At 40.9% G+C, this 27,033-nt stretch overlaps 1 protein-coding gene across 2 annotated transcripts in view; it reads left to right on the top strand.

Annotated features, from left to right (window-relative positions):
• Positions 1 to 27,033, top strand: part of ube3c (ubiquitin protein ligase E3C) — a 30,300-nt gene extending 3,267 nt beyond the window's left edge. Inside the window, exons 5-24 of one of the 2 annotated variants that reach the window (XM_035619279.2) lie at positions 1,730 to 1,876; positions 1,969 to 2,084; positions 2,183 to 2,340; positions 3,396 to 3,549; positions 4,888 to 5,108; positions 5,267 to 5,418; positions 6,612 to 6,799; positions 9,676 to 9,762; positions 9,908 to 10,065; positions 10,640 to 10,866; positions 13,948 to 14,052; positions 14,513 to 14,600; positions 17,157 to 17,254; positions 17,858 to 17,990; positions 19,161 to 19,408; positions 22,085 to 22,297; positions 24,524 to 24,712; positions 24,803 to 24,869; positions 25,059 to 25,189; positions 26,774 to 27,033. In XM_035619279.2, the coding sequence (XP_035475172.1) occupies positions 1,730 to 1,876; positions 1,969 to 2,084; positions 2,183 to 2,340; positions 3,396 to 3,549; positions 4,888 to 5,108; positions 5,267 to 5,418; positions 6,612 to 6,799; positions 9,676 to 9,762; positions 9,908 to 10,065; positions 10,640 to 10,866; positions 13,948 to 14,052; positions 14,513 to 14,600; positions 17,157 to 17,254; positions 17,858 to 17,990; positions 19,161 to 19,408; positions 22,085 to 22,297; positions 24,524 to 24,712; positions 24,803 to 24,869; positions 25,059 to 25,189; positions 26,774 to 26,944 (3,051 nt within the window). In that variant the 3' untranslated portion in view covers positions 26,945 to 27,033. Of the gene's footprint in view, positions 1 to 1,729; positions 1,877 to 1,968; positions 2,085 to 2,182; positions 2,341 to 3,395; positions 3,550 to 4,887; positions 5,109 to 5,266; positions 5,419 to 6,611; positions 6,800 to 9,675; positions 9,763 to 9,907; positions 10,066 to 10,627; positions 10,867 to 13,947; positions 14,053 to 14,512; positions 14,601 to 17,156; positions 17,255 to 17,857; positions 17,991 to 19,160; positions 19,409 to 22,084; positions 22,298 to 24,523; positions 24,713 to 24,802; positions 24,870 to 25,058; positions 25,190 to 26,773 lie in introns of both variants that reach the window. The other variant, XM_035619278.2, reaches the window with a different exon arrangement.

Below are 27,033 nucleotides of genomic sequence, written 5' to 3'. Positions count from 1 at the left end.
TTTACAGACTCTGGGAACCACAAGCAGTCCTGAGTTTACAGAGCGAAGCAGTCTGTTAGGATAATACGGAACTATGAGCTCTGTTAGATATGATGGAGCCTGATTAGTAAGGGCTTTGTAGGTGAGGAGCAGGATTTTAAACTCTATTCTGAATTTTACAGGAAGCCAATGCAGAGATGCTAACACTGGAGAAATATGATCTCTTTTTCTAGTTCTTGTCAGAACTTGTGCTGCAGCAATTTGGATTAACTGGCGGCTTCTCACAGACTTATTGGGGCATCCTAACAGTAATGAATTACAGTAGTTTAGTCTATTTTTGCCCATAGAGGGGTTAGTTGTCGGTAAATAGTAAAAAAAAAAAAAAGTTAACTCCATTGGATGGTTTGTTTTAATGGCTGGTCTTTCTCCGGCCCAAACTCCTCCATGTTGTTTTGAGGAGTGGATATGACGAGGAGAACTGAAGATATCTGTACAGAAAAGTAATGGGTCTATCTATTTATTTTGGGCTCAAAATAGAGACTGAAATGTCCCCAGTTTCAGACTGGGGATCTTATTTTACCCTCTTTTCCTGTCATCTCTCTGTTGTCTGTACTAATGATATAAAAATGCCCCAAAAATTCTTTTGTCTTTTAATTGTGCAAGTGACAATGTGTAAAAACAAACATTGATCTTTTTTACTTTATTGTCAAACCAAGCCAAGGGTTTCATGTTGTTTCAGACAGTTACTGTTAGTCATACACACACAGGCTCACGACAAGACCCTTACCATGTTTTAGCAATGCTGATGAATGGCAACACTTTCTGAATAACTGATTAGTGTTTTTGGCTAGGCCGCTAAAAATGTCAGACTCTGTCATTTTTTATAATCACAGATCAAACCTATGCTTATTTCTGTTTAATTGTAAAACATTTTGCTGTTTGGTAACAACATCTCTTAATATTAGGACTGGGTATCGCAACTGATTGCCTGAATCGATTTGATTTCTGATTCGATATTGATTTAGAGATATTTGTATCAATACCAATTCTGCTTGGTTATGACAGATTTTGACAGAATAATAATAATAATATATTTAATTTTTAAAGCGCTTTTCATGGACCTAAAGCGCTGGTACAAAACAAAAACAATGCTGCAAATTGTACAAAGATGGATCTCTCTAACCTCGTGCATTATTGAAAATATAAATGTTTACATAAAAAATGTACCCCAAAGCAGTTGCATGAATGCACTCTTTCTTTAACGTGACACACACACACTCACAACACATGTCAACAATACAACTCTGCAGCACAGTTGTAGGTGTGCTGCAGAGTAGGTCGTAGGTGTGCTTCAAGTACTGTAATGTGTGCTTTTGGCTTGCCATAGTACTCCGATGAAAAAAATGGAGCAATTGGACTCACTCGGCCAAGCAAGCGCGCAACAGCAGGAAATGGCATATATTAAACGTTTGATCCAAGGATTTTATGATTTGATATGGGATGTTTGAAATTAAGGTCGATATGAATCGGAGAATCTATTTTTAATACCCAGCCCTACTAAACATATGGTTTTCTTACCTGTTGAGCTGTTGACCTATTAGTCTTAACGGGGAAGTTCATGAATTGTTGAATAGTTTGTTTACGCATGTTTAATTTTACTGTACATTTGTAGTGTTTGTGATATTTTCAAACAAATCTGCTTAAACAAAGTGTCTGCAATAATCCAAACACTTAAAACATTTTCTTCCAGTATTCCTTCCAGAGGGCCAGGTTTGATGAGTGTGTCAGCCAGACGCACGCAGGAGGTGCTCAGCATGTCTTGGACGGTCCTGGTCTCTGCCTTTTATCAAGACAACTCATATTTTTTTACAGACAGAGTGTGGATGCCCATAGATTGGTGAGGATACAAATTGTTTTTGATTCTATTTAAGTAATTCTAACCAGAGGCCTTAACCAATACACATTGTTTCTGTTTGTTTGTTTATAAAGATATGGTTGTGCCAGAATCTGGTGAAGCACAACAGTCCGTTTGTGAAATTGTTGCTGGGCCCACAGAAGCAGACATGCATGTTTCAAATCAAGCGTATCTTGGGTTTCTGCTGCAGGTATAGTCCTTAGAAACTTGATATGAATTGCCACTTTTAGCTGGTAGATGCTTGAAGCATTTTTCACTGAGTTACTAATGCCTCCTTTTGTCTCTCAGACTCCTGCAGAACTGCAAGGACGACAGTTTAAACGTGACGGTTCCCATGCGGATGCTAGACATTTTTTCTTCAGAGAGAACCTATCTTCCTGTTATTCCAGATGCTAATTATGTAGCGTCGATACTCGAGCAGATTTTGCACTATATGGTACAGAAAGGTATGTTGACAAGGGAATTCATGGGCTTATTACTCATTGTATATATTAAGGGGGTGTATAGATGCTGAACGTGTGTCGGCATCATTTGATCTGAAGTGTTTGAGCACTTTTATCTGTTGTGGGCAGTTCCTGCTCTGACTGGCGCTTGAGTTTATACAGTGCTGTTCACAGGTAAGTAAGTACATCTGATTGTATTTACATTTTCCCAGAAGTATGACTCATTTTCAACAGCACTGTGAAAGATTATTCATACTTGACAGGACAAAACATTTTGTTTAATTGTCAGCACTACATCTCCTGCAGGCAGCTTGTCTTTTGGCCCTAATAAGCCAGGAAAACTGGCCAGCGCTACTTTTATAAGTAAAAATATGAAAGCTAGGTGACTACTGATTTCAGTTGATGTTGTAGGTTGTCCTTGCTGAAACTGCTTCTGGTTGCAAAGGGGGAGTCTCACCGAGAAAAGTTCTGATGGCTGAGGAATATTAAAGGTGACATATTATGCTCATATTCAGGTTCATACTTTTAATTTGGGTGACCACTTGAAAAGGTTTACATGCCCATTCCTGCAGCTCCTCTTTTCACCCGCTGTCTTAAACGCCTGGATTTGTTTTAGCCCCTCCTCCCAATAAACCCCAGTCTGCTCTGATTGGCCAGCTGGCCCAGTCTGTTGTGATTGGTCAACCGATTTCAAAATATGTAGGAAATGTCACGCCCCTTCAACAGAAAAGTGGAGATTCTCAGATTGCAGACGGGGTTACCCCAAAACAGTCAAACTGTGATATCAGAGTGGGAGAGAAATCTGAAGCAGTTGTTAAGAGCCAGGCTGTAGAGTTTAGCCAGCCCACAAAAAAACGACAGGGTGGTCTTTTTCACAGTTTGTGGGCTGGCAGATACCCACTTTTATGTGAATAAACACCAAAAAAAGTGATTTTTGCATAATATGTCACCCTTAATGTAAATGATGCTGTAGTGTGAATGTGTTAGATGTTAATTAAAATCATCTTAATGCCTAACGTACTGTTTGAATCTTTTTTCCAATTGTGTTTTCTTTTCAGGATACTACAGGTCGCTGTACATTCTTGTGAATCACAGGCTCCCTTCCAGTCTGGAGTACAGCGACGCTCCCTCTATCCCTCTGGCAAGCACATTGTTGGAGCACATCCTCAAACCCCTGCACTTTACCTACTCCTCCTGCACAACAGGCGCAAGGTACTGCATCAGAGTGTGACCATTTGTGATCAGGGCCTTTACAACAAGTAGTGGGAGGAGCTTGGCAGTGATCAAAATTTAACTATAGCATTTACCAAATGCATATCTCATTTTATAATTATATAGGAATATGACATGTTGCAAAATGTTGGTCCCTTGATGATGGTTTTTTGTCTTTAATTTGCTGAGGGGCAGATCTGGTCTGTTGAAAAGATGTATACAGTCGCAAGAAAAATAATGTGAACCCTGTGGATTTACACTTTAAGATGACTTTGTAGCCATTTCCAACTTTATGCAAATCAACATTCTTGATGAGAAGTCTTCAGAGCTCCTTTTCTGTGAGGCACCGTTCACATTAGAAGATGCTTCTTGTGCACAGCAAACTCAAAATGTTTGTGTTTTCATAAGTCAAAGGAGCTCTGATCTCCAGTCTTGTTTTATTGACTGGACTCCAGGTTTGTTAACTCCTGACTCGGGGGTCACATACTCTTTCCAACATACATTGTGAATGTTTGAATGGTGTATTCAGTATGAACTAGAACAATACAATGATTTTTGTGTCATCAGATTAACTTTTTCCTGCCACTAGTCTGGTAGTTTCATATTCTAACCGGTATTCACTCATTGATCACCCTTTTCGAGTTCTCCACACATTTTAACAATAAATAGAGTATCACAAATAAGTCTGCAAATTACATGTTCATAAGGTTCTGCTGAAACACTTTACCACAAGTTACAAATGTCTGTTGACCTCCCAAGTAGCTGTTTTTCAGGTACAGAGAAAAGATAGCCTCAAGTTTGCAGGAAGGAAAAGTGTTTGTCCCAGTGAATTCTTTTGGACTCATCCATTAAACTGATCAGACAAACCACAGCAGTTTTTGTCCCCTCCAGTCAGTGTTGAAGCAGTAATTGCTTCAGAGACCAATTTACAACAAGCCATAAAATGCCCCAGACTTGCTCGCTCTCCGGAGTGCAGCATATCAGGCTGTTTGCCCTCCGTTTGAGACATTCTTAAGAGCAAACAACAAGAAGACTTCTTTTCTTCTTTGAAGAAAAGCAAGGCGGGAGTGAGAGAAACTTGTGTACTCACTGACTCCGACAGCTAATTATCTGACTTAACCTGCCAGATGTGTGTGACTGAGCCACACAAAGCAGCTCTGTTTGGAGAGACAATATTGGGGTACTCGCAAAGCAGGAAGAGCAGGGTGATGTTCGAACAACACACCCTCTCAGCTCATTCATTTATGAACAAACAGCATTTTGTGTAAGTTTTTTTTTATCAGTATTGAGTGTGTTAACCAATGCCTGTCTACTTTTCGCTTGTCCATTGTCTTGTAGGCAGTTTGTATTTGCAGCCTTTACCGAGGAGTTCATCTCGGCACCATTTACCGAGCAGATCTTTCACTTCTTTATCCCGGCGCTGTCGGACCTCCGTCTCTCATTCCCATTCGAGGCCTTCCTGAGCTCCCTCCAGGCCACCATCGGCTCATCCTCAGCAGCACAGAGCCAGGCACCGTGGCTCTTTTACTTTGTCCTCTCTGTGGGGGAGAACTGCTTAGGTGGGTGGCACAGAAGTGTGCACATACGCCAGTGTTTGTACTGCAACACTCCCTGTACCAAGTGTCTCGTTTGAGGCATAATCTCATCAGGAGACTGATTTATACAGATGAAGATATTATTGTTATGTACAGTAATGAAGATGGGTGTTTGTTGGCAGGCTCACTATCAGAGGAGGGACTGCTGCTGTACCTCCGGGCTCTGCAGACACTGCTGCCACTGCTGCCTGTGTCGGAGAGCAGCACCAGGCCTGAGGTGTGCAGCGACTCTGAGGATGAGGATGATGCTGGCATCCATCCAGCACCCATGCAGGTATGATCCATTTACTTGGACACTTGGGTACAGTTTGGTAAGTACCAATTGTACCAATTTGCTTTTGGCCTTATCTTATTTGGTCGATTGGGTATTGACTAGAATATAAACAGATCTTAAAAGAATTTTTTTGATTTCTGAATCTGTTTCAAGACGCATTAGCATCGCTGCTGCTACATTTTCACCTGCCGTACACATTACCCCGGAGTTCCTAAAACAAAGATTTTTGGAAAAACGTTTAGTTTGAAAACTCCGGGGGAGCATTGTGGTAAACACTGAGACATTTGGAAATGATGACGCAGTCACCCACTCATGCTTCCTGATTGGTTCTTATTAGTCATGACTCGACTACCTGCGGTGAAGGCAAAGCATTGACAACCCTTACTGTCGGTTACAGTTCTACCTAGTCATTGGTCCAGGAAAAGAAATAATTTCATTGTTGTTGTTTATCTTTAGTAGTATTTTTCTTGCAACTTGCAACTTGCAACTTTACAAACTAGAGCCTGACCGATGTGAATTTTTGGGGTTTTTGGGGGTAGATGCAGGAACACAAATATATAATTTGGTTATGGTTGAGATTGAGATGTCGTTATCAAGACCATATGACAGGAAATATAACTGAAGCTTGATATTTTATGGTTTAACCGTAAACATTATTATAAATACCATGAATAAAAAGAAAACGAAAATACAGCCAAATTTATAGAACTTGAATTATGGAAAAATATATATTTTTAACATAATATGTAAACATAAATTCACTTCTTTCTGCAATGTTTATTCTGTAAAATAAAAGTTTTCATTATTGGTGCATACAAACGCAGACGCAGATACGGATATATCTGTGAAAGGCCGATCTTTATCAGCCAACCGATAAACATCAGAGGAGGGGAACACAAATTTTACTGCAACTTCCGTATTTAAGCCAAACATGATTAACTAATTTTTCTTTTGTCATGGCTTCTGTGCCACAATGTTACTATGGCAACATCACATTTTCCATAAAAGAGTAAGACATCATAAATAAGCCAAAACAAAATGGGTGATTCAAAATGAATTGACATCAAAACATGGTGTTAATTAACCACATCCCCATAATGAACTATAACATGCTCCGGCTTAATTTCTTTACTCCATTACACAAACTTGCTGGTTTGTCATAGCAAACCCTCACGCGTTTCCTTCTCTCTCAGGATGATAGTCGGATATCTGTGCAGCTGATCACCGAGGAGTGTGTCCACAAGCTGGACACCAAGCAGCAGACTAATGCCCTGTTGAACCTGGTGTGGAGGGATTCAGCCAGCGAGGAGGTTTTCACAATGATGGCGTCAATCTGTCACACACTTATGGTGCAGCATCGCCTAATGGTGCCAAAAGTCAGGTATGAATACGACAATTCTGACGATACAAAATAATTTTGGAAAACCCCAAAGCCCTTTACAAAAACAGCACAGACACATTTTGGCTTTACCATAATGTGTATTCATCAGAAATAGCACAGGCCATAACAAAGTTAAGAGTTACTGTTGAGATCAGCCTTGCATTCAAAGAGCTTGTTTACACACCTACATGATTGAGAGGAAAACTGTGTCTGTATGTGTTTCTGTGCTGTAAGCAGTAATGTAAATAACAGTGAAATGCAGCAAGCGGTTATCTGTGGTCTGCACCCCCTGGCATTTACAGCCGGCAGAGGAAGCAGGGATGTCGGGGAAGCTGTCAGTTCTGGATGAGGCAATTACCCCTTCTCAGGTTGATTACATTAGGGCCAGGATGTCAGAGGTGGCGTGGGGCGGTGGGGTTGGACGGTGCATTGACTGACGGGAAGTGATCCAGACTGAGCTTCATGCTTGGTCAACCTGCTCTAGTTAATTATTATTGGAGCCAGTTGATTTGTATGTGTGGGTGGGGATGTGTGTGTATGAAGATTCATATCATGTTAGCAATGGTTTCTTTACTGTGATATCTGTTTTGTTACTCCCACTGTTAAGGCCGTAGCTTACCAATAACCATAAATACATGCATATCAGGATATGTAAAGCTTCCTCTGTGATTAAAAACAGGAGTCTGATGGTCAGTTTGTAATTTTTCACTGTTGTTTACAAGTGGTTGACCGACGGATTTCAGCGTATCCCTGCGAACCCCCCCCCCGTGCAACATCGTTTCCTTTAATTTTTTACAGCTTCCTCCTTCCTTTCGCTTTTACCATAAATCCTGCCCTTCGTCTTCCATCATTATTGGATATCTGTACAAAATAATTAGCTCACTGAGAAAGATTAATCACTGCAGAAGTGGACGGGATAGCTTTACAAGAGGCTAAGGGGAGCAAATTGCATCCCGGCCTTGATTTACTGCTCTTACAGCAAAAAAAAGAAAGAAGAGGGACTGGCCAGTTGTCCAGTTGGGAGGCACACTGCCTTTTTAATAAATATGTAAAATCTCTCATGAATCTGCACTCTGCTTTTTTTCAAAAGCTATACAAAAAAATTGATTTTTGATGGATTTGAGTAATTCTGCTCAGGCCGGGTGTGTTCTGGTGGGTATGCTATAAGTTGACTTTAATTGTTTAAAGTTGGATATTTGGTGTAATTTCACTTTGATGGTTTGGTTTCCCCCGGTGTAGCACTCTGTCGCTAACGGGGCTCGCTGTGATAAACGTGAGCCCAGATGAGCTTTGGTCCATCATTTACTTTTGAATACTTGCTGTGATTTTTGTGTTGGTCATGATATAACGATGTTGATGGTGTTAATACAAGAAAACACATTGTTTTTAGGTGGAAACTCAGTTCAGTCTTCATGGTATCAAATCTGACCTGAGCATGGCTGTGCATTTTTAAAAAAATGTTTTTTTGCTGAACAGAGATTCTTTCATTACTGCAAAATGAAATGATCCAGGCATGATTCATCCAGCTGCTTTTCTCTGTCTCACACACACACGCACACACACACACACACACACACACACACACACACACACACACACACACACACACCCTTTTGATGTCTTGACTTTGTTTATTAGTGGTTCATTCCATGATTGAAATGGGGGTTTGGGTTCTCTCAGGCTGTAAATCAGCATGTCAGCTGGCATTTAGTGCTTTGTTTCCCATTTCAATCAAACACCCGCATCACTTGTTATGAGCCCACAGCACTACTCTCTGCTTCTCTCCTGAGCCTTGTTGCACTGACAGATGGTGTGCGCTCGACTCAAACCATTTTTCAAGCCATACTGAGGGTAGTGTGACACTCTGCCCCTGACTCTCATTTCCATTTTGAAAATTTTGAATGGGTTTTGGAAGATTGAATGCTGTGATGGGAATTTGAGCATTGACATTGAGATGAGAAAGTTCAGCAAAGGTAGAATTCCCTTTTCCCGCTCTGCCCTCTTTTCTCTTTGTGTTCCTTAGCTCTTTTTTCTCTGTTGACTTTTACTCCTCTCCTCTACTGTGGATACATGACACTGGCCTATAAAAGGGAAGCATCCTAATAGGTGTCAGTACTGTCACTCTACAGACAAGGGCCTATTATATGCAGGGATGACTTTATTTAGCCTTTTAGCTTACTTACCACATTATTGTCACCTGTACTTACCCTCTGTGTGAAAAGCCATGCAATTTGGGAGTATACACAAACACACATACACTTGAACAAAGAGCAGCGTCACACCTTGGTGCCATAGCCCGTTGAGTGCAAAGCGACTATAGCATGGTATGTGGGCCCTCCTCAGTGTTATCATGTAATTCTCTGTGAGTGTGGAAGCATGCTGGCGCTGCGGGGTCACAGTGAGGACCAGGCTTCCCCTCCTCCTCTGTCCTCTATTGTCTTGCTCCCCTGGCCATTAAGTTAAATGGGCCTCCAGCAGGAAGCCAGAGGGCTGTTTATGACCCGAGCTGGGCGCCCTCGCCAGCAACTAGTTTACTAATGGAAGGTGCCTCGCCTAAATAAAGCTTAATGGCTCATTTAATATCTTTTCGGCCCTCACAAGGTATAAAAGGGTAGAGGAAGGCCAAGAAAATTCTATGTGGAAATGTTGGGTAACGGTGTCATTTATTTATTTTTTTCCTCCTTTTACTTGTGTCCTCTGGGTAACGGAGCAAAGTTAACAATCCTCACATGGCAGACAGATTGGCGGAGAGTAATTTTTACTGTTCTTCACACTGATTGTGTCATCTGATTGAAATAGTTCTCTAACTCATTCTCTTTTCTCTCAATTAAATGTTTGACTTTAATGTGTCTCATCTCTGTATTTGTTCCCTGCAGACTTCTTTACAGTTTAGCTTTCAATGCACGTTTCCTTCGGCATATATGGCACCTGATCACTTCCATGACAACTAAAATGATCACTGGGTGAGTGAATGCAGTTATGATTACTGGCACATTAAAATCTTTGTGTTTTTGTATAAAGATATCTATACTTGCATACAGCTTATTTCTGCTTATGTATTTATACTATGTGCATCATCCTCAGTCCCTTTCTGTGTCTTCCCCTCAGCTCCATGGTTCCACTGCTACAGCTGATCTCACGAGGTTCTCCCATGTCATTCGAGGACTCGAACCGCATCATTCCCCTCTTCTATCTCTTCAGCTCCCTCTTCAGCCACTCGCTTATCTCCGTGCATGACAGCGAGTTTTTCGGGCATGAAATGGAAGGTAATAAGCTTCTCCATCTGTTTAACTGGATCTTACAAAAATTCCCGAATGTTCCTTATAAGTGCCATTGGTTACATTTACTTTCAGATCTTTGTTGGACAAATGAATGTATTGTGTGGGATTTTTTGTGTACTTTATGTGTCTGATTGGGACTAGGGTTGTGCGCTGTCTACCAAAATCTGTAATTAAATGAAGAAAATAACATTTTACTATTCACTTTAACTATTATAACTACTATTAACAATGCTCTGAAGACAGGACTTTTTTACAGTCTCAGACATCCCCTCTCATACAGCTCATCTCCTGCTGAACAGAATTCCCGTTATATTGTATCTTCTGACACAGAGGTCATAATGCTGACCTCATCATCAAGTTGTCAGCAATCAGAGATTAGTCCCACTCCTTTTGGGACACACATTTTCCTGGATTTATTGTTTGGACACATCCATCCATCATCTCCCATTTCCCTTATTCAGACTTCCTAGCAAAATAATTCCTTTTTTTTCACTGCTGCTTTGAATTTTGTCTTGCCACCATGTGAATGTGAAATCAATATCTGTAGCCCTCTCAACAGGTCAGACACAGTCCTCCATGATGCCCTTCACACTCTCAGAGCTGGTCACTCTGTCTCGCTGTCTGAGAGATGCATGTCTGGGAATCATCAAGTTGGCCTACCCTGAGACCAAAGCAGAGCACAGAGAGGAGTACATGGCTGCCTTCCGCAGCGTGGGTGTCAAGACCAACACTGAGGTTCAGCAGCGCATTCAGGCTGAACAGAAACGATGGGTACAGCTCTTCAAGGTAAGATGAATAATAATTACCCATATGTTCCTGCTGAAGTTCCCTTTTGTCAAATAACTGATATTTCGTAATCACGCCTGGCATACATACAGCTAAATTAATTTTCTTCAATGAAATTTTCAATGGAGAAATCTGTCACCATTCAACTGATAATAAATATATTTCAATTTTCACAATAGTGATCACGCTTAAACCTTGTAAATATGGATCCCAAACATGTCATCTTTTGTCCTCTTGCTCTATTTGTTGTGTTTCTCACTCTCACTGTTGTTTTTAAATACAGGGGTGTTGGGAAAACTGCTCTGCCACTGTCTGTATGTGCTTGCTCTCTCTCGCACACACTTTATCAACAGTGCAGGGTTCCCACGCATCCTGGAAAACCTGGAAAATAATTGACCAATTTTTAAGTCATGGAAAACATATGGAAAATGAGAGAAAAATTAAAATGTCCTGGAAAATCTTGTGTTGTCCTGGAAAATTATTTTAAACATTTTCCTATTTTGCTTTTAGCTGAGAATGAACTACTCAGTAACTAAAACGGCCATCTGAAAGATCACCAGATTGATGGATTTCACTTTAAAATGTACAAAATTATCTTCCTGCACCACAGGTGCAAGGGCCAATTGTTTTTGTAAGGATTATCATTGTTCTTTTTTTTCTCTCAAGATTTGCCAGATTTTTAAGCTCTTCCCATGGGCAAAAACTCATGAAATGTGGTATACACGTCAAATATTGTTCCCTTGGTGTGGCCCGGGGGCTCCATAGCGCCCCCACCTTTGTCACTGAGTGTTGTACCTGGCATATAGTTTCAGTAGTATCACCTACATGCATCATATTTTGTAGGCTTGTGGGACTCGAGACGAACAACTTTTCGCAATACATGTCAATAACCATGCTCAACAGGAAGTGAGTTGGCTATCAGAACAGGGAAAAAATAGGACTTCACATTACTGTCAAAATCAAAGGCCTGTCGCAAACGTGTTAGAGCTAAGGGAAGAGCTGGCAGTTCTAGCAACAACTGTTAAGAGACTACACTAAACTCCATGAGGAACAGAATATGTCTGTCGCACCAGCTAGATCATCACTGAAAATGTCCTGGAAAAGTCCTGGAAAATGAAAACTGAAGAAAAGAGTGGGCACCCTGACAGTGTGTGTTAGATCATTTGAAAACAGATTTAAAGTTTTCACAAGAAAGATGGCAAAGACACAGAAAATCCTTCTGATTCATTCAGCACATTGACAAAAGGAAAGCCACACACTTCTGTCACACAATAAACCGCAACGGTAAAAAAACAAAACATCTCAACCTAACATGCATCTTAACTACCAGCAAGCTCTCATTTGGCCTCAGTGTATCCGATGAGACTGTCTGTGCAGTCAAGCAGAGTGGCCTAATGCTTGCCTCTGTTGGAGGAAATCAAGCATATATGCATGAACAGGCAAAGACAAGGTGGAGCGCTGCCATGGAGGTCATCCATTGGTTATTTACCCAGAGGAAATGAGGCAGAAGACAGCATTACCTTCATTCTCCTCGGCTCTTTTTCTCATTCCACATCCCCGTTTCACTTCTCCCGTCTCCTCTCATCCATTCTTTATCAAGGAAATGGTAATTAAGCGACTTTGTTCTTGGCCGTTAGTTTTTGACAGAAGGATTTAAAAGTGAACACAGGCGGTCTGTTAAAGGTGGCAAATACGCGAAAAGCTTGTCAGTGTTTTTCATAAAAGATCTGCTCAAAGGCCTCTGCTCAAACGACCCATTAAAGAAGTGAGAAGCAGGGGAAATGCATTTTCCAAATTGAACACTGGGATTTACAGTCCGTTTAACGCTACTGACCCCTAACACGCTAATGTTTGGTTCGTGTCATCAGCCGTCCCTCCCCATCTTTTATCACCTCCATTGTCGAGCTATCTATTTAATTGAAAGAAGTTAATTGAATGAAAATGATCAACTAAGCTTGTTTTAATATTGCTAATGGAACTTTCTTCTTGGCCATGTTTGGAGAACGATGTCACGCCGGAGTTTGGGAAAGGCCCATTAAGGCTTGCACTTAACCCGATGGGCTAATTAAGGAATGCTTATTCATTCCCAGAGTCAGGGGGTAGGCCTCCTCCAAACCCATCGCCACGCGTCTTTTACAGCATTTTGCACTTGCCATTATTGCGGACTCTGGTTGCCTCCTAGTGATTGGTTGCGATTGATCGTCACTCAATGAAAATGGCGTGCTTTAGAAAAGAAAACTTCGATTGAAATAATCTAGCTGGGGTATTATATGGAAATGGAGTGGCTGTAACTGTTATGGCAGACATAACAGTCCCTGTCAATGAATTGTCATGCTCTAGCATGCATGAGGTTATACAGTGGTGGCAGCGACTAGTCATATCAACAGTAGTCCTGTTATGTACAGTACAAATAAGGCTGATTGGTTTGCAGTTCCAATTCTGGACCTCTAACCAAAATCCCAAATGGGATATAGCAATATCTGCTCAGTAGACATAGCTTATTTATTGTTTCTGTTGGTACATTTGTACATTTCCATTGATTATATCACAGATCTGAATGTTGTTAGCTTCAAGTGAACAGAAGTTGAGACAGAATAAAACGGACCACGAAAAAAGATTCTCGTATGTTGGTGGTCACCTGAACTAGCTTTGTGCATGTTACAAAGTGACAGCATGACATCAAAGTGAAATATTGTAGTAACCATGAACCTTCTGCAGGCGAGGCGAGAGCCACGTGCAGTACTGTGAACCGCTGCTGTGTCTTTTGAATTCTCTGTCCAGCGGCTGATGTCAGCAGACCTCGCCAGTAATTAACAGGGCTGGACATTGAGGGACGGCGCAGGTCGTTTTTCTTTTATACTCTCCATAAATTGGGCACTAATGGCAGAAATCTCAAATTGCTTTTTTTTTTGTCCCTCTAAGACACGGTACTTCTTTGTCAATCTTCTGTCCTCTGCTCCGAAATGTACTTGAAATGTGCGATTTGCTGTCTAACAATGAATTGGATTTAGTGGGGCTACAATTGACAGAGTTAGAGATGTTAATGTTTGTGCCTGTCTGTGTGTTTGATCTACTACACAGGTCATCACTAACTTGGTGAAGATGGTGAAAGCTCGCGACATTAGACGACCTTTCTGTCCAGCAGGTCACTGGCTCTCTGAGGAGGTCAACATCCGTGCCGATAAGGTACTATCCTCACAGATGTTTAGATTTTGCCTTGCAGATTATTGTTGCATGTGACTTTCTGTGGATTTTTGCAGGGATGTTCAAATGTGTGTAGTTATTAGCTCTAATACTTGATGTAATCTATATAGTAGCTTGTCAAACACATTTAATTGAGTAACAACGATAGCAAACATAATGAATGGTAGCTGCTTAACTTTCAAAAACAATAAATATTACAACTTTAACAGTAGGTGAAGATGCAGCTGACTGAAAAACTGAATCTCATAAAAATCTTTTTAAAATAGTCTCATTCAAGTTGAATTTCCTATGGGAGTGTGTTCCACAGCATCAGAGTCCTAGTAGCGCCTATAATTAGCTACATTATATATAGTAGATACATGTATAAACAGAAGCCCTTACATACATGTATATACCCAGGTTGGTTTGACCAGCTTAACTGATGGGTTTTTTGCATCTCCAGGTCACCCAGCTGTACGTCCCCTCTGCAAGACATGTGTGGAGAACGAGAAGGATGGGCCGCATTGGGCCACTTCAGTCAACACTTGATGGTAGTGTAATCTGTGTAAAAGTGTCCATCCTTACGAGGAGGGAGGTCTATGAATAGATTAGTGCATGAGTGATGAGTGCAAAAAAATTTGAGCGATAGCACAATTATTTCAATTCAATTCAATTCAATTTTATTTGTATAGCGCCATATCACAACATACATTGTCTCAAGGCACTTTACATAGCGAGGTCAATATTACAATATTACAGGGAAAACCCAACAAATCCCACAATGAGCAAAGCACTTGGCGACGGTGGAGAGAAAAAACTCAAAATCTTAACAGGAAGAAATCTCTGACAGAACCAGACTCAGTTGTGGGCGGTCATCTGTCTCGACTGGTTGGGGTGAGGAGAGTAATATTTATATTTACTGTCAAAGGTGTCCTAATGTTTTTGTGTTTATCATGCAAAAAAAAAAAGGGTGATGAATGCAAAAATATTTGAGCAATTGTACATGTTACCGTATATCTATATGCCAACAAAACATTATATTATTTTGACCCTTACAGTTATCCTGCCCTTTAAAACCCAAGAGTCTGTTTTTTTGAATAGTCTGTTTATGTTATTTCTCATCAGCCTGAACAACGAGACTCTTAAATGCACACCACAGATCTACTCCACTGGCAATGGGTGGAAATTTAGATTTGTATAACGCTTGTGTCAGCTTGATACATTGCCTAAAAAATCATCCTAATTGCTGTCCAAAGTCACCTTCTCTGTGTTTGATCTTCTGATTCTATAGAGCTGTGCATTGAAATGTACAAAGAAAAAACTAGAAGTCATATCCCAGGTTTGTATCTTGTAGACAGAGGGAAGAAGATGATTGTCATTTGTGGTAGAAGAACATTTTTTGTTGTTGTTGATAAATAATTGATCCCCCCCTTACAAGTGAGCGTTTACCTTCTTAGTTTGGAACACAGGCTTCTAAATGTAAAAAGATTTTTTCACAAAACTCCTCAGGGACAGCCTAAAACCTCAGAAAAGTAATTTACCTTCCCAGTTTTAGCGAAGATATATTACCACAGTTTCTCTTCATTCACTCAATTAGGCACTGATGCAGGCAGGGCTTCATCTGGCTCACTTTGAGCCACCCCGGGTTTCTGTGAAACCCAGCGTGAAAACAAGCTGATAACAATGTGTGTATGACCTACCTAATGTCACTCCGAGGCTGTATGGGATAAATTCAATTAGTGTGAAAGTACCTGATGAACTCAGCCACATCTGGTCCACGTGTTTGTCTGGCCTTTTCTCATTTCCTTAAATGGACAGGCCCGCGGCTGATGAATGAGCAACATATTGACCACTCCGAGGCCATATTTCTCCTCAAAGATGGAAACCTGATGGGAAAATGCAGATCAGATTGACTAATTGAGCAGAATAATTGAGCTACACTGGACACAAAGTGAGGAGTGTGAAGAGCGGGTTTAGCTATTTTGGCCTTTTTTTTTCGTGGGCTAAGCAGCCTAAACCCTGAGTTTGATACAAAACAAACATCAGCTTAATGGATATAGCCAAGCAGGTGGATGTGCAGCTCCCATTTGGGTTAATTATAAGGGTGTTGGATGGAAATGTCTTTAATGGCAGGGCTGTAAGCAGTGCACTGGGTCTCAAGTACAGAAATAAACACTGCAAATGGTAATGATAGTTAGATCAGTGTTATACAGAGAGGAGCGCTGGCTTTCCCTCATCAAGTCTGTGACTTTGACTTTGGACCTTTGAACCCAGTGCAGGAGAAGACAAAGAAATCTTTTTATGTGGCTAAAAAGTCACATATTTATGATGAAGGCTTAGAACAGATAAACACCTTTGGAACATCCCGTACTATACGTTCCTCTCGGCTTCTCTTTTTTATTATTAGTATGTCGTCCAGTTATTTTTTCAATCAACTAATATATATATGTATGTATTATATCTATTTGAGAAGCTTGTAAATTTCAATTTTCACAGTTTTGAGGAGTGTGCACGCAGTTTTTTCAACCACTTACTCAAGCTCATGATAAAAAAAATTCTGCAAGTTATCTGTGCTGCAATGATAGATGTTTGTGATGGGGACTGAAGATTGGCTAATGCATATAGATAGCATAGACCTAAATTCCTTTTAAAAGGTTCTCAAAATATTATAATATAGGGTTATAATGCAATGGCATAGAAGTTGCCATGAGGATTTGGATGTTGTTTATAAAAGACACTTTGATTGTATATATCCAGTTATGGATAAAAGAGTTGAGAACAAGTTTTTAAAAAAAATCTCATGGATTTGCGAGATAATTTTGCAAAGAGGGTCCGTGGGGTGTAAGTAGAAAGTTCAGAGAATAAAGGTATTAGTTAATAGATCTAATTTACAATATATAGTAACCAGAATTTGCACTTTGGCCATACCATACTGTATTTAGGTTGAAACACGAGGAGAGGAGAATGACTGAAGTTTCAGAATCAAGAAAAGTAACATGCTCGTTTTCATGCTCTTCAAACAATACATTGCCATTTCGATGGGGGCTTTGTTGTCCTAATTCTACACAAATTTTTCATTTCCTTTGTGTGCGTCTGTGTTTCTACAGTCGGCTTAGAGCCTACACAGCTGTCTGTATCCGAGGAGAGACATCTGGCCATCCTCACAGAGCTCCCCTTCGTGGTTCCCTTTGAGGAGCGAGTCAAGGTGCCCCACCACTGTCCCACCCAGAAGCATTACAAAATATATATTGGGATTACGGGAGTCTCCCCAGAATCCTTCTTTTAGCTGCCAGTCTCATGATACTGTCAATTACATGTTGACATTTAATAGAGCGTTAAAGTGATATGCTATAATATTTAACACCCTGTTATTGAAGTAGAATAGTAGAGTATAGTGATTCTATTCAATTCAATTTGACTTGTATAGTGCTAAATTACAACATCTCGAGGCACTTTACATAGTAAGCAGAAACTACACACTGCAGTATTTTGTCGTGTCATTGTTATTGTGGGCATTAGGTGATAAAAATTCTCATTTTTCTAAGGACTAAACACAGAATGACTTACTTTTAATTGTTGTTGTTTAACAATGCCTCGAGTTAGACATAGTTTGATCAGTTAATCTGCTTTTCCGTTGCATCTCATACCCCTTTCCCTCCTTAATTTGTCACTTTTTACTATGAAAGACCAACAAATCTAAGATGATCAAATATAAATGTTGTACAGAATACAGTAAAACCTAGTCAGAATTGAACTTTTTAAAATCTGGCACTGACCTTGCTGCCGGGTTGACATCTGTCTCTTGTAGATCTTCCAGAAATTAATCTATGCTGACAAACGGGACGTGCAGGGTGACGGGCCATTCCCCGATGGCATCAATGTTACCATCAGACGCAACTACATCTATGAAGACGCCTACGATAAACTCTCTCCAGAAAATGGTATGACTTGCATCACTTCAACTTTAATAAAAGAACAAATTTTTATTTGCATTATTTGTTGTGTTTAATGTGTGAGGCTGGGACACTTTATCATCATGTTGTCTGAAAAATGTGCTGTAGTGACTGTATTATGTCCCACATTTGCTTACAACATGATGAGTACAAGAGGAGAGGAAGTGGGGTGTATTAAATGTTGATGCTGTCACTGAAACTCTTGTTACTCTATAAAATCTTAATATTGAGGATCAAGGTTCCAGTTTGCATTAAAGATGAAGGTTCACTCTCTCCTTGTCCTGAATTTCCAGCAAAGCGTAATTGTGTTTCTGATTATTATAATGGATCACATAAAAGCAGAATCAATTATTTTAAGTCACCTCTTTTGTGTTTGAATTTGAAAGGGCACTTCAGTGGGGGCAATCTGATTAAAAAGAGTAGTATGAGACCTGGGCTGAAGACATGATCTATATCATTTATGTGTCTATAAGTTATAGCTGCCTTGATTTATCACTGTACATTAATTATTCTGAAAGATGACCTCTTACAGAATTTGATTTGAATATTCTGAGGTCAAAAATTTGCTTTCTTGCAAAATATGTTTGTGGGGGTAAACAATGCGATAAATACAATAGTTTAAAGTAGCGTAGGATTACTTATTTTTCAATTTTTCTTTGTCTCCTGGACTAATAAGGTATTTATTGAAATGTTTGCTTATTGACTTTTACACGTGGTTTATTTAGTTCAGCAAATACACCCCAAATGTTAGTTGTAAAGAAATATGGAATAGAGAAGAAGGTGAGATCTTGTAAGTGAACCATGAAGATTGGTAAAACTGACTAAAAATTTAAATGTAATACAATCAAACAGTCTGATATTTTCACATCTGTAAAATGCAAAGAATTGCATTGTGCGATTGTGAGCAGAAATTATACATGCCATTGACACTGCAGGAAAAGTGATTGTGAAGTAAGGAATGGAACCCAGAGATCTTGTGGTAGTTTCTGGTTATACGTAAGTGAAAATATTGTCTCAACTTAGATAGATAGATGGATAGATGTACTTTATTGATCCCAAAATCCTGGATTTACTGTAAACTGTAAAACTTTACTGGACAATCCTTTTATTTTTAAACCCTCCTTAATTCTTCCCCGTCCTCTGTATTCCTTATGTTAGAACCGGACCTGAAGAAAAGGATTAGAGTCCATCTGCTGAATGCTCATGGTCTTGATGAGGCGGGCATCGATGGTGGCGGCATCTTTCGGGAGTTCCTCAATGAACTCCTAAAGTCGGGCTTCAATCCAAACCAGGGTTTTTTCAAGACGACCAATGAGGGCCTGCTGTATCCCAATCCGGCTGCAGGGATGCTGATCGGGGACTCCTTCACACGACACTACTACTTCCTTGGCAGAATCCTCGGGAAGGTGAGCCTAGTAAAAATTTAATCTAGTAAAAAAATTTAATCTAGTAAAAATTTAAATGTCAGATATTTCCACTTCCATACATAAACACAAAGTAACATAACATAACCTCTAAAACGAGGGGGACTATTTGAAGATATTAAAGCTCTTGACAAAATGGTATCAAAAGCACTGTAATATTAAGTCGCAGGCGGCCTTAACTTGATTACCAATTTGTCAGATAAGAGTATGTCAACACTGCCCTCGCTGTTGATGTAAATGCAGAGGTCGTTTATATTTATTCGAGCCTAATGTTTCTAAATCATCCTTAATGCACCTGGTAGTGATTGTTTATCAAGTGTGTGTGTGTGTGTGTGTGTGTGTGTGTGTGTGTGTGTGTGTGTGTGTGTGTGTGTGTGTGTGTGTGTGTGTGTGTGTGTGTGTGTGTGTGTGTGTGTGTGTGTGTGTGTGTGTGTGTGTGTGTGTGTGTGTGTGTGTGTGTGTGTGTGTGTGTGTGTGTGTGTTTCATCTTAACCTGGAGAAGAATTACCTCATGACAAGCGGTCACCTCTCAATTAGGGCTTCCATTAGCCGATGATTCCTACCTCTTGTTTGTGTAGTGATTGCATTTGGCTGGCACTAAATCAGTGGGCCCACGCGGACAGGACATAAATAAGCGTTCAAAGCATGTGGTAATAGCATTTTGATCTGTTTTACAGTCAGGAACATCCAGGTCTCTTCTCTGTAGCTCCGACCACGATAGTCCAGTCGACTTATCAGACCATTGTACCTCCTACTCCTCCTCCTCCTCCTCTTTTCTTCTTCTCCATACTCTGCGCAAGTGAGAAATGATCAATCAGCAGCCAGGAGCTCACCGCCCCCCACTCCCTCAATATTGTGCTCTCCATAGCTAATGGTTCAGGCAATTAGGTGAAGGGAAGTTAATTTGAATTTGACTTTCAATTAACCCTATCTTAAGTTCCTCTTTCTCCATAAAAATGGACGTTTGAGTGGCCATTTGAGAGGTGTATTGATATTTGTTTAGTGCTGTTACTGCTTGGATAAAAGGCACCCGTTGATATAAATTGGGATTGCATCACCACTGCGGCAATGTGCACAGTGCACATTGCCGCTCAAAGGACACAGGAGATTAATACTGTTAATTAATGTCCGAGGCGTGCCATTGTTGTGGAGGTGATGTATTACAGGCAGGAGTGGCTTGTCTAGGGTACTCACTGAAATGGGATTGAACATCAGAATAGAGGCCAGTCATCATCCTTCTTCCTCAGTTGTCCACCCAGCTGGCAATCTGAAAGATTTAAACCACAAATGGTGAAACATGAAAACAGGTTCCTTTTGCTTTTGTGCTTCAAACCCTCCAGCCTGTAGACAGAAAAGTTCAGTTATTTGTGATGTTTACTGATGTTGAAATCAAATTTCATGGAATATAATCTGTGGGTGGTTCTCTTTGTGCTTCATTTGTCTCTCTTTGGTACAAAACCTCCAACCTCATCAGCAGTGGCCTTTCCACTCCGTAAACTATTAGGGGTGAAGAAAGTTTCATCCTCCAACCTTCTTTAACACCAGACTTCTGCACTTCTTTCCTGACTAATCTCCAGTGACCGACTGTTCCCTTTGAGGTGTGTGAGGTTGGCACCCCTGATTGATAGGGATGTGTTTGAAAGGCATTATAATTTTATTGATTCTTAATGTTGTAAATTAAGGAATTTATTTGGCAGCTAACAGAATGCACCTGCAATGTTGCTGGCATTTATACCACCTGATAGTGCCGCGATCTGTATTAATTGCGTTGCCACTGCACTCACTTATATTAAAAGGCCTGGGCCATAATAATTAATTATTTCCTGCCCAAGTCATTTTGGCACAATTTCTGGCAATAAACACTCATAAATAAAGTAAGTGGCATTGAAAAAATAAGGCTACCATTTTTTTCCATATACTTATTGCTGCCTCTTCCCGGCAGAAGTGTTATTGATAGGTTTCAAGGGGCCACGCGGCGCATATGGTCTGAAATGAGCTCTGCCACGAGAGAAATACTAAGTGGATTATTTTGCATAAAAAATAGACAATGTTTGAAGTTGTGCAATTAACCTGTGTTTAGAAAATAGCTGTGATTTATGTGTGTGTGTGTGTGTGTTTAAGATGCATGCATTATGGAAATCCCCTAGATTTATAATCCATTTAGCTGATGCGGTCAGGGTTTTTAGTGCTATCATTTATAAAGACCTGTATATTTTAATGCCTCCAACAGGCTCTTTTTCGGACTATTCCAGTACATTAGCTTTGGGTTTTATGAGTCACCTGCCCGGCTGTGGTTCTTAATGGCACTTAAGGTCAAGGTGAGAATTGGCATTTATAAAGTTTGAGGTGGGTGAAACAGAAACCTTAGATAGATTGTGTTCTGTGTTTTGCTCTCGGTCTCAGTGATGTGACCAGATTTTAATCTCTTATCACTTTATATCTCGATCACTTTTTTTGATATAAGTGTACGAGGCAAATTTAATATTCTGTGATGTCTGTTTTTTGTATTTTGTATATGCACTCGCTAATTAATGCCGGCCGCAGTCCAGTTGGTAATCTTTGTTTTCTCATCATTATGTTTTATTCTATCACACCCAAGCAATAAACAATCACTGTGTTAACCGTTGTCCTCCAGTTAACATCCACGTTTTCCCACAGGCGCTGTACGAGAACATGTTGGTGGAGTTGCCCTTTGCCAGTTTCTTCCTGTCTAAACTTCTGGGAACCAGTGCAGATGTGGACATCCACCACCTGGCCTCGCTGGACCCAGAGATGTACCGCAACCTTCTCTTCCTCAAGAGCTACGAGGGTGATGTGGAGGAGCTGGGCCTTAACTTCACTGTGGTCAACAATGATCTGGGAGAGGCTCAGGTGACTGTGGTCTGGTACATGGTGGGATGGAGTTTGTTCATTCATCCACACATGTCCTTTTTTCCATCTCTCTATCCTGATCAGCAGCTCTCATTCAGCCATCTTCCCTTCCTCCTGTTTGGGTCCTCTTTGTGGCGTTAATAATTCATTTCCTCCATGATGTACCGCTTTTCAGCTCTGAGAGAGATAAAGCACGTTGTCACTGTTGCCCTAAGCTCTGCTGCAGTGCAGGGAACACAGCAGCTCTGTTGACCGTTCCACCTGCCTTTCCCACAGAAATGATCTCAGAACACGCCTGACAGAAGCAACTTGCTGCTCTTAAGCACGTCCCCTCCAAAGCTCAAGCTCAAAGCACCTGGGCCCAGACATGCACTCTACCCAGACCCCCTGTTTGCTTAGGGCTTTAACGCGTCTTATTAGCTCTTCTCAAACAACACCTGAAATGGCCCAGTTACAATGTAGCCTTCCAGGTTGCAAATAGGGCATCGCAAACACGATAGGGAAAACAATTTGTGAAAGATTAGGCACACACCCGGGAGCAGTCTGCCCCGCATTTGCCCTTGTGAGATAGCCAAAGTAAGCAAGATAACAAACGTAATTCTCTTACATTAGCACATAATCAGAATCCACTGTGGGGGAGACAAAAAAGCAGAAAATGATTACTTGTCAGTGCAGTCTCATGCGGTCATGCAGCATTCGGGGGGATGGACAAAATTACAGGAACACCTGACTGTAGATTACAATGCAATCTAATTCTGCCATCACTGCAACTGAATGCCTTTGTGAAGCTTATCAATCAGTTATTGTTGAGACTGCGTCACAGAGGTGCTGATTCATGTCTATTTTCATTTTGGCTGTAGTTTTTATTGTTGTTCAACAAATATCCTCTTAAAGGGTCAGTAAGTGAGCTTGTCTCTCTCTTTTTTTGTTGTTATGGTTGTCCTGCTCCGGCCAGGCCGCGAACCTGCGACCTCGGGTATGGGAGACTGACGTGCAAACCACTAGGCCAAAACCGCAATGTAGCAGCACCACCACCTGCTATCGGGTCTCCTAAGATGTCGACGAGTGATGTTTACAAACTGCACTTGCTGTGTTGTTAGCCTGGGCTTAGCCAAAAACCCAGATTTTTTTCCGGCGCGCACACAGAACCGACAGCTAGCGGACCATTAAGGAAATATTCGCTGATTTTTACAAAATGTATTTTGCTTTAAAATCGCTTATTGTGTTAAGTGTCAGTCATTCCGTTTTTGTGACGGTCTACATTTGACCACGCAGTGTTCCAGTTTGGTGTGTTTTAGGATAACTTTTGGGTAAACTTGGAACATTCACCTTGCTGAAAGGTACAGAAAGGTAACTTTGTGCACATCCTGTATCAAAGTCAGCTCCAGCTTTACACACAAAAATATCCACTCAATGGATTAAGGCTCCAAATTCCTGACCTGTGTTTGTATCAAGTCTGAAATCAGTTTTTTGGAGCCAGGTGGATACCCTCCACTTTTCACAATGCCACCTTACATAATGTTTGCCGCCAGATGCTTTTTGAATGACGAAAAATAGATAGATTAGTTAGATTTACGATTTTGTGATTGGGTTTATAGGAGGTGCTCAACATAGGAAAAAAAACAAGGCCCGAGAAGTGAGAAAGTTACTGAATCTCTGTTGTATAATTAGGTCAGAAAGTTTTTAAACACAAGATCACATACACCAAACGCAGGAAAACTGTAGTGGGAAAAAAATGAACATTAAAATGTTGTCCCACTGTGGCTGCTATGATGTCATCATACGCTGACTTTATGTACAGAGATGAGCACATCCTATCAAGTGCTAACGGCTCTAAAGCTAATGAAAAGAGAACTTGGGGCCAAATTGTATTGGACCAGATGTTCATTGGCGTGCTAAATTTAGAAACACGCACGCACAAACACACACACATATCTTGTTGTATCTTTAATCAGAGTGCCTTTGGAAAATATTTAATTCCCTCTCTGTGATTAAATTAAATCCACCTGGCACAATAATTGAAGCACTTGCATTGTTTGTTGGTCATCTGGGAACCAAGGCAGCCCAGTGATATGCATAATGAATCATGCAATATGGCTACCTGACTGTAATATCACTCAGTAACAGAAGGGGAGGACACATCATGTGCCATCAAACAACAACAACAACAAAAACGACAACAAATCATTAAATATTTGAACTAAAACTTTTCTTTTTTTAATCCAGGTGGTTGAACTGAAGCTGGGAGGGAAAGACATCCCTGTGACCACAGCAAACCGGATCGCCTACATCCATCTGGTGGCTGACTACAGACTGAATAAGCAGATCAGGCCTCACTGCCTGGCCTTCCGACAGGGCCTGGCCAATGTGGTCAACCTCGAGTGGCTGCGCATGTTTGACCAGCAGGAGATCCAGGTACGTGACAAAAAAAAACTCCACATAAAACGTGGAGCACAATTGTGAGTCAAAAAAACTCAAAATGTATGTTCTCCTGATTTTTAACAGGTGCTCATATCTGGGGCTCATGTGCCAATTTGTCTTGATGACCTGAAAAAGTTCACAAACTACTCAGGTAGGAGCTAATTGCTGCAATTGCATATGGTGCTTACAGACTTATACCGTGACATTTAGTTTACAGTATATAGCTTCAAAATTATTGGACAGAGGTAAAAGTCACCCGTTCAGAGATTAATAGATGTAGTAAATATACTATATTTATGAGAAATGGGTTACATAATATATTTTTCTCCATCTATTTTAGGCGGGTACTCGGCCACTCATCCTGTCATCCAGATCTTCTGGGAGGTGGTCGAAAGCTTCACAGATGAGGAAAAACGCAAGTTGCTCAAGTTTGTCACCAGCTGCTCCAGACCTCCACTGCTGGGCTTCAAGGTGAGGGTTTACCAGACGTGAACTTGGAACTCCATCTTTCTCTTCTCCATATTCTTACTCTGCAGACTGTGTATTACCTTTGTCCTTCATTATCGGTTTTACTATAGGTTTTCAAACCACAACAGAAGGGAATGTTCCCTCTTTAATGGGCTTGTAATGAAAATACCTCGACTGATAACAGCCCTCAAAATTATCATTTTCCAATTAGGCGGCGATAAGAGCGAGCCAGCGCAGAGAAGCCTAATCTTCGGGGGGGGTGTCTTGGTCAGAGATCTTTGCTGGATAAATATTGCCATTCAGAACTCGGTGGCAGGTTGACCTTTGAACTTTTGCCTTCTGTGTGACTTGGCAGAAAACAGCAATATCCTGTTAACTGAGAATATGAGGAACCATATCCACGTACTTCTAAACATTGTTTCAGGAGTGCTAAATAATTACTGCTATCCTCCTATTTCTGAAATGATTTCCTCCGTTATTGGAAACCATTTGACTTTCTTACTGACATGATATGTGGGACACAAGTAGTTTGAGATCAGGGTGGGGATGGGGGGGATGCAGAAAGTGTTGCTCGGGACCATTCAAGAGTTTTTTATGTGTCTTACTTCGTCTAGCCAGAAGATGTAATCATCATTTGATTGGTTTTAGTACTCTTTATGACTGTCATGAGTTAAAAAAATCAAAATTGTGTTCTGCAGGAGAGAGAGGGAACAAAACTGTCCTCAAAATCCTTTGTACCTCCTCTTGATGTTTAATAGTTGCCATCCCTCCACATTTAATCAATTTGACTTTGGCCGGTCTGTTGATGCACCCTCCCTCCTCCCACCAATCGCTCCTCCATGGCCGGAAACGGGCAGTAATTCGTAGGGGGAGAGGCCCCTGACCCGGCCCGCAGCCTGAGCCAGCTAAGCCTTAATTAGCTGTCGTGAAACGGTCCAGGATTCATTACAGGAGATATAGCTCTGTCAGGAGAAGCCATTTAAAAAAGATGATGGAAACTCTCGTTTTTTTTCAAAATGATAGCCACGGTAATGACACTTTCTCAATAAGCAACGATAGTTTAATACGGTAATTGTCAGAAAAATGGGGTCATTATGGCTAAGCCCCCAAAGAGCCATTTAATCGGGTGAGTATGGCCACTGAACCACATACACTAACTTTAAATAGCAGGATGAAATCAGGGTGAAGGAGCTTATTTGCAGGCCCGGCTTGTGATGGACACGGTCAGTGTCACAGTCTGCAGATGAGGTGGCCTCATCATAAGGATGCTCGGTTAAAAAAAAATGCCAGATAGACAACATGAAATGACCATTCCTTCATCGTATCATCCAAGGGTCAGAGCACTAAGCTGATTCCTAAATTTATCCTTTCACTGTATTACCTTAAGGCTTAATGTCTCTCGTTTAACATTTATCCCCTTGTGGAATTTGACATTTATTGCTTAATTGGGATTGCTTTGGAATTGACTCATGTATCACTTTTTCCTTCTGTATTTAAAAGCGTCATGATGACCAAATTTCTCTTGAGTTTTAATGTAGCCCCCGCCAATTTGTCATGTGCTAATTAACAAAGTGCGTGTGTACACAGGAGCTCTACCCGGCCTTCTGCATTCACCATGGCGGCACTGACCTGGACCGTCTGCCCACGGCCAGCACCTGCATGAATCTGCTCAAGCTGCCAGAGTTCTGTGACCAGTACCAGATGAGGAACAAGCTGCTGTACGCCGTCGAGTCCTCTGCCGGGTTCGAGCTGAGCTGAGCTGAGCTGAGGAGCGCGAAGGCTTCTCTGCCCCCGCCATCCATAGACTCGGTGTCATAGAAATGGCTTGGGAGAAAAAGGCCTGGGAC

The sequence above is a fragment of the Scophthalmus maximus genome, chromosome 21 (genome assembly GCF_022379125.1).
Source record: "Scophthalmus maximus strain ysfricsl-2021 chromosome 21, ASM2237912v1, whole genome shotgun sequence".
NCBI lineage: Eukaryota > Metazoa > Chordata > Actinopteri > Pleuronectiformes > Scophthalmidae > Scophthalmus > Scophthalmus maximus.
The sequence above is the reverse complement of the archived record's forward strand: the minus strand, read 5'-3'. Positions and strand labels throughout refer to the sequence as shown.